This window comes from Anolis carolinensis, chromosome 5, assembly GCF_035594765.1.
Source record: "Anolis carolinensis isolate JA03-04 chromosome 5, rAnoCar3.1.pri, whole genome shotgun sequence".
Classification (NCBI taxonomy): domain Eukaryota; kingdom Metazoa; phylum Chordata; class Lepidosauria; order Squamata; family Dactyloidae; genus Anolis; species Anolis carolinensis.
Window position 1 is genome coordinate 185006594 of NC_085845.1, and position 15985 is coordinate 185022578.

Sequence of the window (15985 nt, forward strand, 5' to 3'; positions counted from 1 at the left end):
AGCAACTTTTTTTTCGTGTCAGGAGCAACTTGAGTCGCTTCTGGAGTGAGAGAATTGGCCGTCTGCAAGGACGTTGCCTAGGGGATGCCCAGATGTTTTGATGTTTTACCATCCTTGTGGGTGGCTTCTCTCATCTCCACACATGGAGCTAGAGCTGATAGAGGGAGCTCATCCACGCTCTCCCCGGGTGGGATTCGAACCTGGCAGATTAGCAACCTAACCTTCAAGTCACAAGGCTTTAATCCACTACGCCACCGAGGAAGCAACTGAACGAATAAACAACAACGCTGTAACTCTGGCCGCGGTCTGCCTGGCACTGATTTAAATATCCCGCCCGGGAGGCAGGGCGAAAGGGCGGCGCAGTGCTGATTGGCTCCTCCCGGCAGGGGGCGGAGTCGGGGCGGGCGTGCGGGAACGCGCTTGGCGGGGCCTCCTCCTCCTCGGCTGACCGGCGGAGACGCAGCCCGGCTCTAAGGGGCGCCCTGCGGGGAAGGGAAGGGAAAGAAGGGAAGCCCGGCAGGAGGAGGCGGCGGCTATGGCAGGAGCGCGGAGGCGGGCCGGGGGTTAGCAGCCCCTCCGTTACCTGAGCCCGAGGGGAAGAAGCGCCCGGAGCGAAGAAGGATGAGTAGCCCCGCGGCGGCGCCGCCTCCTCCCCCGGGGCCTGGCTCCGGCTCGGGCTCGGCCTCTTGCCGCTTCGCCCACTACTTCGTGCTCTGCGGGATTGACGCCGACAGCGGGCTGGAGCCGGACGAGTTGGCTGGTAAGGAAGGGAGAGAGGGAGGGAGGGAGACAAAGAAGGGGCCGCTTTTTGTTCCTCCTGCCCAGTCTTTGCCTCCCTCTCCGGTTTCCCTTTCTCCTTCGCCCCGCTCTGCGTTGATGTCTCTCTCCCTCCGACACAATTAGTAGAACTATTATCCTTCGCACATCCCTCTCCTTATCTGTTTTGTTTTGCCTTCCTTTTTGGCTGCTTCCCAAATGGCTCTCCAGCCCTAATTCCTGCCCATCTTCCCTCCCTCCCTCCTTTTCCTCCCAAATCGTGATGCCTCCCAACTGCAGTGCCTGGGTTTGGTTATTATGTCACTGCCAAGAGGCACCACGTTTCAGTGCAGTCCTCCTCTTCCTCCTCCGGGCAGAGACACCTCAATCCCCGCTTTTCTGCTGTCACCTCAAGGGTCTGGGCTCTTCTGTCCACTTGCTCTATCCGCCTCCCTTCCTTCCCCATAAGCACTACACTGGGTCCAAAGAGCAGGCACAAAAGCTACCTTTGCCACCACTTCGGCTGCAATCATTGCCTTTGAAGAGAGAAGGGATGGTTGCTCAACTGCTGTGTCAGGACTAAAAGGTGGTCACAAACAGAGGCTTACCATAAATACACATGTATACGTCAACCTCTTGCATAACAAGTCGAGGGCACGGTTGGGGGCCAAAATTATGGGGTTTTGATATGATCCATGGATAAATTGAGCAGAGATTTACCATAAATACAGTAGAGTCTCACTTATCCAACACTTTCTTATCCAACATTCTGGATTATTCAACGCATTTTTGTAGTCAATGTTTTCAATACATCGTGATATTTTGGTGCTAAATTCATAAATACAGTAATTATTACATAGCATTACTGCATATTGAACTACGTTTTCTGTCAAATTTGTTGTATAACATAATGTTTGGGTGCTTAATTTGTAAAATCATAACCTAATTTGATGTTTAATAGGCTTTGCCTTAATCCCTCCTTATTATCCAACATATTCGCTTATCCAACATTCTGCCGGCCCGTTTATGTTGGATAAGTGAGACTCTACTGTACACATGTATATGTTGGCCTCTTCTATAATAAGTGGAGGGTAGGTTTGGAGGCCAAAATTATGTTTTTTGATATGATTAATGGATAAATTGAGCAGAGACTTACCATAAATACACATTTGTATGGCGGCCTCTTGTACAATAAGTCGAGGGCAGGTTTGGGGGACAAAATTATGGGCATTGATCTGATCCATGGATAATTTGGAAGTACAGTAGAGTCTCACTTATCCAACATAAACGGGCCGGCAGAATGTTGGATAAGCGAATATGTTGGATAATAAGGAGGGATTAAGGAAAAGCCTGTTAAACATCAAACTAGGTTATGATTTTACAAATTAAGCATCTAAACATCATGTTATACAACAAATTTGACAGAAAAAGTAGTTCAGTACACAGTAATGCTATGCAGTAGTTACTGTATTTACGAATTTAGCACCAAAATATCACGATGTATTGAAAACATTGACAACAAAAATGCGTTGGATAATCCAGAACGTTGGATAAGCGAGTGTTGGATAAGTGAGACTCTTACTATAATCTTTCAGCCCCCCCCCCCCCCCCCCCCAGTTTCCCCTTCCAGCCACCCAAAAAGGCCAGAAGTGGTATCACTGCAGATAAAGGAGTTTGGTTCTTTTAGGTTTTCTCAGAATAGACTTCATGCCCCATATACACTGCTATTATAATGCAGATTGAACTGGATTATACGGCAGTATAGGCCCACTATAATCCAGTTCAATATGTGTTCAATAAGGCTTTCATGGCCGGAATCACTGGGTTGTTGTGGGTTTTCCAGGCTGAATGGCCATGTTCCAGAAGTATTCTCTCCTGGCGTTTCGCCCACATCTATAGCAGGCATCCTCAGAGGTTGTGAGATTTCTAGTCAAGTGGGCTTTATATATCTTTGGAATGTCCGGGGTGGGAGGAAGAACTCTTGTCTGTTGGACGCAAGTGTGAATGTTGCAGTTAATCACCTTGATTAGCATTGAAAAGCCTTGCAGCTTCAAAGCCTGGCTGATTCCTGCCAGGGGGGATTCATTGTTAGGAGGTGTTAGCTGGCCCTGATTGTTTTCTGTCTGGAATTCCCATTTTCAGAGTGTTGTTCTTTATTTACTGTCCTGATTTTGAAATTTTGTGGGGAGGTGTTAGCTGGCCCTGTTTTTTTTTCATGTATAGAATTCCCCTGTTTTTGAGTGTTGTTCTTTATTTACTGTCCTGATTTTATTTTTATAATACTGCTAGCCTGATTTTGTTCATTTTCATGGTTTCCTCCTTTCTCTTGAAATTGTCCACAAGCTTGTGGATTTCAGTGGCTTCTCTGTGTAGTCTGACATGGTGGTTGTTAGAGTGGTCCAGCATTTTCTGTGTGCTTAGTTTCCAACAAACCTCACAACCTCTGAGGAGGCCTGCCATAGGTGTGGGCGAAACATCAGGAGATAATGCTTCTGGAACATGGCCATAAAGCCCGGAAAACTCACAGCAACCCAGTTCAGTATGCATTATAAGAGTCTACAATGACCACATAATGCAGTTTGATATGCAACAAATGTCGGTGTAGTTGGGGCCTTCACTATTGCCTTATTTAGGGAAGGGGATTATTCCTTTTTTAATGCTAAGAGTTAGGGTGCAGTACTCAGATTGACCCATGAAAAAAGCCAACACATGTTTCTTGGGTTTATTTTTTTTGACTAAAATTTGTAGATCTATACACGAGCATATAGGGTAATATTTCAGCATGTGTCTGGGTTTGATTGTCTGCCTTTCGGAGTCATGTAGAACGAATCTAGGCTTTGATGAAACTGTACCCCTTTAGGCAGGGATTGCGTAACATTTCATTTTTTTCCTATGGTGTCTAAAAGCTTTAGAATAAGATTTTATCTAAACAAACAAACAAACAGGAAAAGGAAGCCTTTATGTAACAGAGATAACGTGCCTTGCAAACTGTAGATGCATTTGTAACACAGGATGAACCTCCAGCTGCAATGCATCCTCGCCCTATTAGTCATACTGAGTTAATTGCTGTGGTGGGCACCTGAAAAAGTTCAGAGGCACAACACTTCACACAGACCTATGAATCTCAGATATTCTAGAAAGGAAATAAGCTATGGAGGCGTCACTTAAGGAAAACCCTACTTTTAAGAGGAAGAGACTTTCCAGAGAAATCAATAGCCTTGAGTCCAGATCATTATTGTGCATTAGCTGCCAATTTCGCAAAGCCTTAGATCCTTATTCTGTTCAATTGCTCATCAATGATAGACAAATGTTATTAATTTTCTCCATGCCCTTACCCCAGACCCCAAGCTGTCTGGATGCAGTGTCCTTTTGGCCTTAGTAGTTTGCTCATGAACTGATTGAAATTGTGTTTATCCATCAGCGCTAATCCTAAAAGCATTTGTACATGCAGCAGAGAACACTGGTCATATAATTTTTAGTAGTTTCAGCAGGATTTGCAGACAGATAAAAAGTGGGATGAATGCCAAAAACCTCGGCTGCATAACTAGCTAACCAGTTGTGCAAGAAAAGGAAAATCTATCATAATGGAGATTGACCTGCAAGAACTATTCCAAAACACTAATAAAATGGGCATTATTTGGTTATGTGTTGTTTACAGCTTTCAGTATAGATAAAATGGTGCCTCTTTTAAAGGGGGAAAAAAACTCCTAATTTTGCAGTTTGCCTAAGTAATGGGGAGGGGGCAGAAAAGTGTGCATTGTCTCAGCATCTCTTTGGCCTGTTCTGTGTAAAATAAAGGTAGTCAACAGTTATCTATAACATTGTAGATCGGGCATGGGCCAACTTGGGCCCTCTAGATGTTTTGGACTTCAACTCCCACCATTCCTAACAACCTCAGGCCCTTTCCTTTTCCCCCTGAGCCGCTTAAGCGGCTCAGGGGGAAAAGGAAAGGGCCTGAGGTTGTTAGGAATGGTGGGAGTTGAAGTCCAAAACATCTAGAGGGCCCAAGTTGGCCCATGCCTGTTTATTATATATTCTAGTTTGAATTACTGTTCAGTAAGCATGTAGTTTCCAGAAGCTTTTGTTATATAACTGGGTTTATTTATAATTTTTCATGGAATAAAGTAGCTGAATAGATTTTTTTGAGTAGGTGTATGCCATGTTTCATGAGAGCGAACTATTTTAATTTCTAGCATAAGAGCTATATATAGCATTTGTTAAAACAGAGATCAATTTTAATTAAATCCTTTGCATGGTTTTTCTTGAAACGAATGTAAGTGGTGAATTGTGTGTTTCTTTTTAAAGTAAGAAGTCTTGGTGTTGAACAGCAGAGAATTTTTTTGGTATCGTTTTGTGTGCCATCTGCATCGAACCCTAAGCAAATTATTTGCACAGGCCCTCGTCTTACATAGGCCCTGCCTAAACAGTTCTATTTTGATCTAATAAAGAGGATCTGTACGTTCAATCTGTCTTTGATGTACCATATGCTGCCTTAGCATCCCGAAACCTGTCTGTGTTTGCATATGGATGAATATGCTCACCCTATAATGTATTCTGATGCAATGTAGGAATGCTAAATCTCCATTTAAGCATTTATAGAGCTGGACAGAGCTACGAATACCCTTTTTGGGTTACCAGAATCTCTCAGCTAGCACAAATCCATTAGTAACATTTCGTAGTTTCAGTGCTGTTTGGGGATATGTAATTCAATACTTTTAATGCTAGTAATCTCTCAGTGTGTATGTGTTAATATAATTGGGACTCCTTTGTATATTTTACTTGTTGCAGATGCAGCATTCAGGCAGCCTTGGAAGTTTGTGTGCAACTTTTAAAAAATGACAGTCTTCTGTTTCACTTTGAAAGCTAATTCATTTATATGACATAGACTTTTGTGACCCAATTTGTAGTGTCATAAGACTTGACAGTTGGCATCTGCATCTATGGGTTCTACATTCACAGATGCTATCAACCATGGCTTGAAAATAATTGGGGGGGGGGGGGATTTTAAAAAAGGAAACTTGATTTTGCTGCATATAACACTGATGTAAAGGCAATGACATGCTCACCATTTCACTGAGGCTTTTTCTGGCATTGATTTGTTTGCCATTTTATATAAAGGATGCAGTTTTACTATGCCATTCTGTAATAATGGGACTTCAGCATCCACAAATGTTGGTATCCAGGGGATACCAAACCTTACTGGATACAGAGGCCTACTTTATCTTTGCCATCCTTGTCATTATTCTGTCATATTCTGGTTGTTCCTGGTTACTGAGATAATTCTGGATTTTTTTTGTTACAGGCTAACAGGTCTGCTTTTGATTTTTGTTGCAGAATATAGACTTTTAAATTGGGAAAATAAAATTAATGCTTATTATGCAAAAATACTAAGATAAAATGCATACTTTACGCAACAAGGGATGTTGTATTTATAGCTCCCTTTCTCTGTCCTCCATTACTTTAATTTCTATATCAGTCTTAGTTTCAGTTCTCAACATGAGTTATGTTTACAGCTTTATATAGAAGTGTTTCTTTTAAAGAAATACAACCATGATGGGCCTTGAAGGTGTATCAGCCTTGATTTGCATAGTATGACCTTTGAGAGTTTTTAAACTGGAGTGATTTCCAGTTCCTCTATCTGAAAATAGTGGCCGTTCACACAGTTGATATAAACGTTTTCACAGCCTGTTAAACCTTCAAGGTGTTGACTGCTGTTCTCAAAGCTGTCAAGGCTGTCGTTTGGGCAGAATGCAAATGTACACAATGGATATCTTAACCATGATCCGAAATTATATGTTAACTTTCCTTTGGATAATTGGTAGTAAGAGGTTTGTTGGATTCTGTGCTTTTTTTTTGGCTCTACCACTTTAGTGCATCAAATCTGTTACTACAATCCAGCAAAACATTTTTGTTTATATGCAGGGGTGATCTTCTACATCAGATCCTAAAACTTAATAACATACCTCCTAAAGTAAAATAAAAAATCCCCCAACACTTAACTACTTGCTTTTGAAGCTCAAAAATGTTCAAGAATCAGTTTGCTTTGAGTATAACTATCTAGGACTGTCATTTGATTTGGATGCGTTGTTTCACAGTAATTTTGACTGTTTGATTAAGTTTACCATCCTGCTTACATACAGTAAAGGATTTCTGGTGGGAGAAAGATAAGAGATTTTGTATGAACACAGATAACTTGTTGAGGTGCTATTAGTCCAAAGAGTTAATACTGACCTAAAGCTTGAGCAAAGAGCCAATACTGACCTCTATGTGTGTTTTCATTTTTTGGAGCACATTTGGTAATATAAAAGGTCATGCGCCTTGCACCAAAGTCTTCAGTTGTTTAGTACTGAATCTTCAGCAGTGAGGTTTAATCCACTTAATTAGCTGATTAATCAATGAAGCAATTCAGGGATGCCATGGACTGGTTTGCTGTTTGTTTTCTTCCTGTTCTTAAAAATATGCTTGGCTTTAAATGCTTTTAATGTATTGATAGCCTCTGTGAGAACCATTTCTAGTTTCTTGGCAGGATCCCAGTTTTTGAATGAATGAATAATAAAGCTTCAGTTGATTAATTGGTAGGTCAAATTTAATTGTTGGGGCCCAGATTTAAGGAGATGTTTGTTTAAAAGCTATTCTGCCTCCAGTATATTATTGAAATGGGGAAATAAGATGAAATTATTAGTAATGATTATTGTCTTTTATTGCTTCACCTTAATCTTTGTCTTTCTAAAACTACAATTTTATTTTCTTGGTATTAATTTCCATGGCATTTTACAAAGTGCTAAAATGGTTTTCTTTCCGGAGCTCAACCTGTTGACCTATATAGGTTGAGTCTAGGCCATTTGAAGGACCATATTTCCCTTTATGAACCAGTCAAACCTCTAAGATAATTGAAAGAGGCTCTTCTTACTCACTACTTCCCCAGATTTTTTCAATAGGAACATGTAAGAGAACTTTTCTCAGTTCCTGCTCCCAGACTTTGGAACTCCTTCCCTATGGAGTCCAGAGTGTATAAGATAAGTGAGTAAATGAACTTCATGTTTAGACTTGGGTTCTATCTCTGAGATATCTCATAATAACACAAATATGCTACTTACCATATAGTAGAAAGACAAAAGTGTGGCAGAAATTGTATTTGGCCTGTGATTACCCTTGTGTCCTACATTCTTTTAAGGTTTTCACTGTAAGTTGTGATCCAAGCATTGGTTAGTGTCTCCCATCCCAAGCCACATTTTAGGTCAGAACTACTTAGCTTCAACAGTAGAACTGCACTGAAGTCATGCAGTATGTTCTCTGGGCCAGTCTTAAAAGTGATGTACTATGACATAATTTCTTGTAGCCCACAGTACGCTTCATTGGATGCATTAGGTCGACTCTGGGTTGTAGTACCGTGGAGGATTAACAAAGGGAAGAAAATGAAAAGCAATGAGAATTAAAAGATCTCATCCTCTTAGTTACAGTGTCAGGTTTCTTAATGCCTATATTATTTATTTAATTTCTGTCCTGTCCCACCATCCAGAAAGATATACAAGATCCCCAAGGCAATTTGCATAAAGTAATGCAGTATGGTAAGACTAAAGAGGGCTTGGAATTAACACATTAAAACTAAATTTGTTCTAGTTAGACTTTTAGTGGCAAATCTAAGTTTCTTTAAGTTAAATTGTTGTGATGCCAATGTTGTCAACATAACATTTTAAATTTGGGAGTGCTGTGTATCTTTTTGCAATGTGGGTCATTTTGTGTAGTTTAGAATGATGTGAAAATTAATTTAATCCCCTGTAAAAGTCCTTTTGTATTCCAGGATGGTTGTTGCATAGTGAAATCCCTCCCTAGAAGTTTTCTAGTGTTGATCGTCTAGAACAAGGAAGCAATAGGAGAACAAACAATAAAGCTGGCATACTAGATGCTATCAATAGTCACACATTGGTACCATTAGGTTCTTGGTTTCTCTTGACTCAAAGGTAGGTCAAGGAAAGAGGGAAAATAGATGTTTTCCCATGATGTTTTGCTGTCACTACATACCCACTTAGCTCATACAGTATTTATGGACCATCAGAATATGAACAGAAGGCAGTTGCTATTGTGCCATATCTTTGGAAATAACACAATCCTGTGGTCCATAATTTGTTAATTTAAGGAAAAACAGAATGTTTTTCCAAAGTTATCCATAGTGTCACTACTTTTTTTTTTTTTATAAAAGGTGTAATACATAGTGTTTGCTCATCACATTTAAAATACTGGCTCTGTGAAGGTGATTTTTTGGGAGCATTTGGGGAAATTTTTCCTAAATCTATAACATCTCTATTTTTAGGGGAAATTGAAGCTAATCCACTTGAGCCCCTCAAGCACGAGCAAACACTGTTGTGTTCCTGAAGAAGATGCTGACAGTGATGTTATTTCAGGCTTTAATAATAATGTTTCAGACTCTGACTAACTGACAAGACAATTATTTTTGGATGGTAGGAGAGAACTACTGCTTTACTTAAATCCAAGACACTGTAGAACTTTTTAAAACAGAGTTTCTTCATCCTTAGATTTTTCACACTCAGAATAATACACCTATTGCAGTGGTTCTCACTCTGGTGTCCCCAGATTTTTTTTTGTCTACAACTCCCAGAAATCCCAGCCAGTTTACCAGCTGTTAGGATTTCTGGAAGTTGAAGGCCAAACATATTTTGGGACTCCAGATTGAGAACCACCAACCTACTGATATACATGATACTGGGTTGTGTGTGTTTGTGTTGGGGGGGGGGGGGGGTTGGGGTTGGGGTTGGGGTTGGGGAACGCTATGTTAGATTATATTACCTAACACAGTTTTGGGAATGATTTGGGAACTCAGCTTTGGTGAATTTGGTGGCCCCTAAATATAAAATAATAGCATAGGATAGCATTAATAAGAGCAACCTGAGGCACAGCAGAAAGTAGCAATTCGAATAACATAGTACTGAGTAGTTAGATTGGTTGAAATACATGGCCCTTGTGGTCTCTTCCAACTCTTAATTTTATATTACGTATGTATCCCTGAATGACAGAGGGTTTTGTCGGCAGTTCGAATCTGGGGAGCGGGGTGAGCTCTCATCTGTCAGCTCCAGTTTCCCATGTGGGCACATGAGAGAGAAGCCTCCCACAGGATAGTAAAACACCCAGGCGTCTCCTGGGCAGCGTACTTGCAGATGGCCAATTTTTTCAAACCAGAAGCAACTTGCACTTTCTCAAGTTGCTCCTGACATGAAAAAAGGGGTGGGTTGACTGGATGGCCCTTGTGGTATCTCCCATCCATATGATTCATTTATTTTAAATTATTTTGGCACCTGAGGCAGAAAAGATTCATCAAAAACTTCTCCTAGTGAAATTATAATAATAACAAATTAGGTAAATAACAGTTTGCTGCATTTTCACAACCAAAAATGTTTAATTGAGGTGGACAAGTCATTATGTCTAATGGTAGAGCCATCTCTGGTTTTAATCTGTTAAAATGGTCCACGCTGGAGTTCCCTTTAACCTTTTGATCCGTAAATATAAATAGAAAGAACATCTCATTTTCAAGCAGACTTTTGATAACCTTCTGTTTGCATTGCTATATGGTTTATAAGAGTGCTGGGTGTATTAAACTATGCAAAGTGACCTCAAATGGATACTGGGGTATTTCTTATACGGTAATCTGAAATGGATGATTTACCAATTCAAAAATATCTGGGAAGTGTTTGACTTTTGATGATTGAAACCTTGTTTACTTGGGCACAGTGACATTGCTCACACTGTTCCAAGTTCAAGTTCTCCTTGACATTGGAAGCAGGCAACTAGGGAAAAAGAAGAGCGGATTTCATCAAGATTTTTCATAGTTCAGCTGTGTTGTTGACAGCAGTGTTCACTCTGCATACCAAATACAGAGTGATTCGTTTCAAAGAGGTTTCTTTTTTTTTCCTGGACACCTTAAGAAACATCACTTCTGTTGTCCTTCAGACTAATTCCTCAATTAATAATGCCTGAAACCTATTATGTAATGACATATTTGAAAAATGAATCTGAAAGTTATCCCCTTGTTAATATGCCAGCTACATAAAAAATAGGCATAAAGGGTAAGAAGCATAAATGTTCCTTCTTTGAAGGGGGTTAAAGTTAATTTGTTATCAAGGTAAGATACTTGTTCTGAGAAGGAAAACCTTCTCTGCCTATTGAATATCTCAATGTTCACATTGTAAAGAAATATTGTTGGAAGAAAAGGGAAAATGACATTTATAAAGACAGTCTTTTGGAATGTAGAAACCTCCAAAGGCTTTGAAAAGTGGGAAATGTTGTTCTGTATGTAGTTAGGCAAGAAAAACCCTTCCTCTTTAGGTTCTTCATGACTTATGTGCTCACAACTTTTGTGGTTGTTGGGCCTTGATGGAAATTGGTCTTTTGGCATCATTCAAATGCCACTTTTGCTGAATCACACTTTAAAAAAATCTAGGGAAGGCTTGGTTGGAATTGAGCTGGAAGGTGGGAAAATACAAAACCGAGAACTTTCTACTCTACAAGGCTCACGTGAGGAAGAAGAAGACATCATTTGTAACATGGTAATGAATACAGTCCGACCAAGTTACAAAATGGCGGTGAGTGCAGGTGGAATGTTAACCATATTTTAAAAACATCATGGGTAGATGTTCAGCTACCAAGATCTGACTTTTAGTCATAGATGACGGTTTTGTGTGGTTCTTCAGTGGACTGTCCTTTTCTTTCACTTATTATCTCTGGTTTCTGTTAATATCCTCCGACACATGCAGACATAAGAACCTAAAGGATTCAGTATTTTTTGTGGTAGGGAGATTAATTTCTAAGGCAATTTAATAATTTTTCAGTGAAGAGTTGATTTCAGAGCTGTATTATCAAGAAGAGGAAGGACCTTTCCAGGTCAACTTCATCATAGCCTGAAGCAAAAGTTGTCAGTTATGATACATGTCTTATGGTGCAATCCTGCACATGCATAGTGACATGTAAGCCACAGTAAATTCAGGGAGACAGAATTCTAGGTGAAAACAAAATTCGGGGAGATGAGTATTAACTTATTTGGACCGCATAAGTGTACAGAGTCTCCAGAACGCTTCAACAGACAAGGTTAGAAAGAAGAGTGCTTATGGGGGAGAGAAGGCTTGAGGTCCAAAAATTTGATTGGATATTTTAAATCATTGAAGTCTGTGATCAAGTTCAGTCCCAAGATGGAGAGTATAGGCTTGATGAGTTACTGGTAAATATACAGAGGTCATATAACATCTGGTGATGCCTCTAAATCTGTGTTTTCTCAACCAGAGCCTTCCACAATATATCAGACTATAGTAGGGCTGGAAATCATGCAGTCCTCCAGATGTTGTTGAAATGCAATGCCCAGCATTCCTTTTCAGTAGTCTGTTGGCTAGAACTGCTGGGTGTTGCAATCTCATGAACCCTACCCCTAACTATAGTTTGCACTTTACTCCCTTAAAATGATTTCTAAGTGCTTAGGATCCAATGTTGGAAAATAACAATTGAAATATCGTAAAACAAAGAATATACTCAGGTCCAGGAATATGCATGTAGATTTTGCTAGCCATCTTCTTCCCCGTGACAAGGCCATTTTGTGATACAGCCTCTGACCCATGTTGCCTTTCATCATCTACTGATTTCTACATCTTCTGTAGTGTGTAAAAGAAATTGGTTTGTGTTTGGAAATACACCAAATTGAACATTACAATGTTAGTAATTTTCAGTTTCAACCAGGCAAGTCTTTCAGTTTTTAGACATTATTGAACATAATTTCACTGAGAGATCAGAAGAAAGATCAGCTGCTAATAGTGCAGAAAATGAGGCTGATTAGAGGTTATATTATCTATCAAAATCAGTATTCAGTGATATCTTAGGCTTTCCCCTCCTTTCTTCAGCTCTTTTTCTGAAAATGAGTGCTTTCAGTAGCTACTTGACATAGCATAAAAGATTGAGCTCAGAATACACAATCACATCCTTTGTTTTACTAGAATGTTGATGGCAGTTTGTTTTCATCTTTCACTTTTTGTGACTTCTCATTTAACTGACAGTAGACTTTCAGGGCGGTATCTGTGCTAGTTTCAGTAAAAAACAGCAATCTGGTGGCAAATGTTTTATGCACATGATTGGATAGGTGGCAGATGTGGAAGAACTGATAGCACAAATATTGATCATTGTCATAGTGTTGATTAACAAATAGTACTTGTATGGTAGCATAATGATTCTAGTCTATATAAGCATGTTCATGCAGTCCCTGAGTTACAAACGTCCGATTTGTAAATGACTCACAGTTAAGAACGGGGGTTAGACAACAGGAAGTGAGAGAAATCTATTCCTAGGGAGGGAAATTTACTCCTGAAAGAGTTATCATGGTGAAAAGGGTCTCAACTGAAGCTTTATCACCAACCCTTCTTTACACAACAAGACAACTTTTTCAAAATCCAATTATCACAAGGATGGAAAGTGAGGTGGAACAGGGGCACAGACAGTAAAACAAACACCACAAGGGTGTTAACCCTTCCCTATGCTATCCAAAGCTGAACGTGATATTACACTTAATATACAGTAGAGTCTCACTTATCCAAGCCTCGCTTATCCAAGCTTCTGGATTATCCAAGCCATTTTTGTAGTCAATGTTTTCAATATATCATGATATTTTTTGTGCTAAATTCGTAAATACAGTAATTACAACATACCATTACTGTGTATTGAACTACTTTTTCTGTCAAATTTGTTGTATAACATGATGTTTTGGCACTTAATTTGTAAAATCATAACTTATTTTGATGTTTAATAGGCTTTTCCTTAATCCCTCCTTATTATCCAAGATACTCGCTTATCCCAGCTTCTGCCAGCCCGTTCAGCTTGGATAAGTGAGACTCTACTGTATTATAATTACACTTTAAAATTTACCTGTTCAGACTTACAAACAAATTCAACTTAAGAACAAATCTACAGACCTTATCTTGTTCATTATTTGGGGACTGCCTGTATTGTGATTCTAAATATATAAGCATATATTGTGGTGAAAGCTTTTCCAGGTTACAAGAGATAGCGTTAAGTGTACGTTTTGCATTCATAGCAGGTAGCATGTCTGTGATTTTTGCTGAAAATTAGCACAACCTACTTCCATTTTTCAGTTGCAAGTTTTCTGGCTGATTTTTGGCTAGTTTCTGAGGTTTAGGATGTTGAATAGAGCCACAACTTCAAATGGTAGTAGTTGGATAGAACCACTGCTTCAGATGACATTTTGGAATAATGCCCCCCCCTCCTCAAAAGAAAAGAATGGGCCATGTCTGGGGCTTGTGGGAAGTAAAAGAGAAAGAAAGAGAGAAGAGGGGAAAGAGAAATTGATTTTGGGCTCCATTGCACTGTGGTCCACATTGCCCCAAGCCCTGCTTCAGATGAATTCTTATGGATGGGGGATAAGAACCAATAGAGCCAGAGGGAGAAAGACTAAGTGTTCAGCTGCTAAAAATTGCATATCAGTTTGCATTGTGGTCCCTGAAAGCTCATGCCCAGTAAAATTCCGCCTCCCTCTAGCATTGCTTACACAACAATGAAAACATTATTTTCATTGTCACTTACTAAATTTCTCATAATTGCTTGGAAAACTGTATTTTAATATACATCGTACATAGCATATGCAAATCTAATTATTTTATGAAGCAGGCAAGTCATACATAATACATTTCATGTTCATAACACAAGAGAGTGATGTTAGATCTGTAAAGGGAGATTTAAAATGTATTGCATATGCTTCAATGTATTCCTGCAGTGAAATATCTCCCCCCCCCCCCCGCACTTCAAATTTAAGAGAAGAATAAAATAATCTAATAACTGAGCTCCTAGAAAGTATTTTTTTCAGAGGAGGTAGAAATATAATAGACTGGGAACTATTTATGAATCTTACAACTTTGATTGTTCACATGTTTCACTGTAAAGAAAGAAGAACAATAAACAACCATGTCATCTGAAAAATCTTCTGGCTTTTGTAATTCCTTAACAGTGGGCCAGAATACCCAAAGACAGAGTTTCGCAAACTCTGCTCCTCTAGATGTTTTGGACTTCAGCTCCCACAGTTGCTAACAGCTGTTAAACTGGCTGGTATTTCCAAGAGTTGAAGTCCAAAACACCTGGAGGAGCACAGTTTAGGAAACACTGCCCTAAGGCACCAGATGCTGTCTGATCCTATAAGCCAGGGGTCCTCAAACTTTTAAAGTGGAGGGCCGGTTCATGGTCCCTCAGGCTGTTGAGGGGCCGAATTATCATTTGAAAAAAACAACAACAAACGAACAAATTCCTATGCACAGTGCACATGTCTTATTTGTAGTGCAAAAAAACCAACAACAACCCAACAACAACTATTTATTTATTTACTACATTTATACCCTACCCTCTCTCACCCCGAAGGGGACTCAGAGCGGCTTACAAGTTGTATGTACGTATAATATATTATATTATTGGCATAGCACAATATTAGCATTATATATTACTATGTTGTCCTATACCACTATACCGTAATATTATTAGTAATATTCCATTTAATATATAATATATACTTAATATTATATTGTATAATTATTAGTATTATATTGTATTACATTATAATATTAGTATCAATATTATATCTATACACAATATATTCAATTGTTACCATAGCACAGTATTAGTAAATGAAAGAACAATACAATATTTAAAAATAAAAATTTTAACCAACATAAACCTATCAGGATTTCAATGGGAAGTCTGGGCCTGCTTCTGGCCAATGAGATAGTCAAGTTAAGTAGGATTGTTGGTATTGTGTGCTTTCAAGTCATATCAGACTTTGGGCGAGGCAAAGACTAAAACTAAGAGCGGGGGCCAGGTAAATGACCTTGGAGGGCCGCATCCGGCCCCCGGGCCTTAGTTTGGGGACCCCTGCTATAAGCTAAACAGGGCTAGCCCTGGTTATACTGGAATGGGAGACTAGCAACAAAAGCCAGCTACTTCAGGATATATTTCAGGGGAAGGAACTGGCAAATTACCAAAACCTAAAGACATCATTTGGGGGAAAAAAATCTATGGGATTCTTATGAATCAAGAGATTATTTATTTTGGATCAAAAGCATTGCATAAATAAGTATAAAACTGATAAAATAGAGGGAACATAAGTGGCTAAATAATTTTTGACCAAAAATGGGCAACAGCGACTGTAACTTTAAACAATTCTTCCTCTGCATGAGGCAAG

General features: G+C 39.4%; 1 protein-coding gene across 4 annotated transcripts in view; it reads left to right on the top strand.

Moving 5' to 3' along the window:
- The first annotated feature begins 413 nt into the window (after positions 1-413).
- Positions 414-15985, top strand: part of dennd5b (DENN domain containing 5B) — a 130363-nt gene continuing 114791 nt past the window's right edge. For 2 of the 4 annotated variants that reach the window (XM_062981105.1, XM_062981107.1), the window contains exon 1: positions 414-760. In XM_062981105.1, the coding sequence (XP_062837175.1) occupies positions 622-760 (139 nt within the window). In that variant the 5' untranslated portion in view covers positions 414-621. The remainder of the gene's footprint in view (positions 761-15985) is intronic. The other 2 variants (XM_062981108.1, XM_062981109.1) reach the window with 2 other exon arrangements.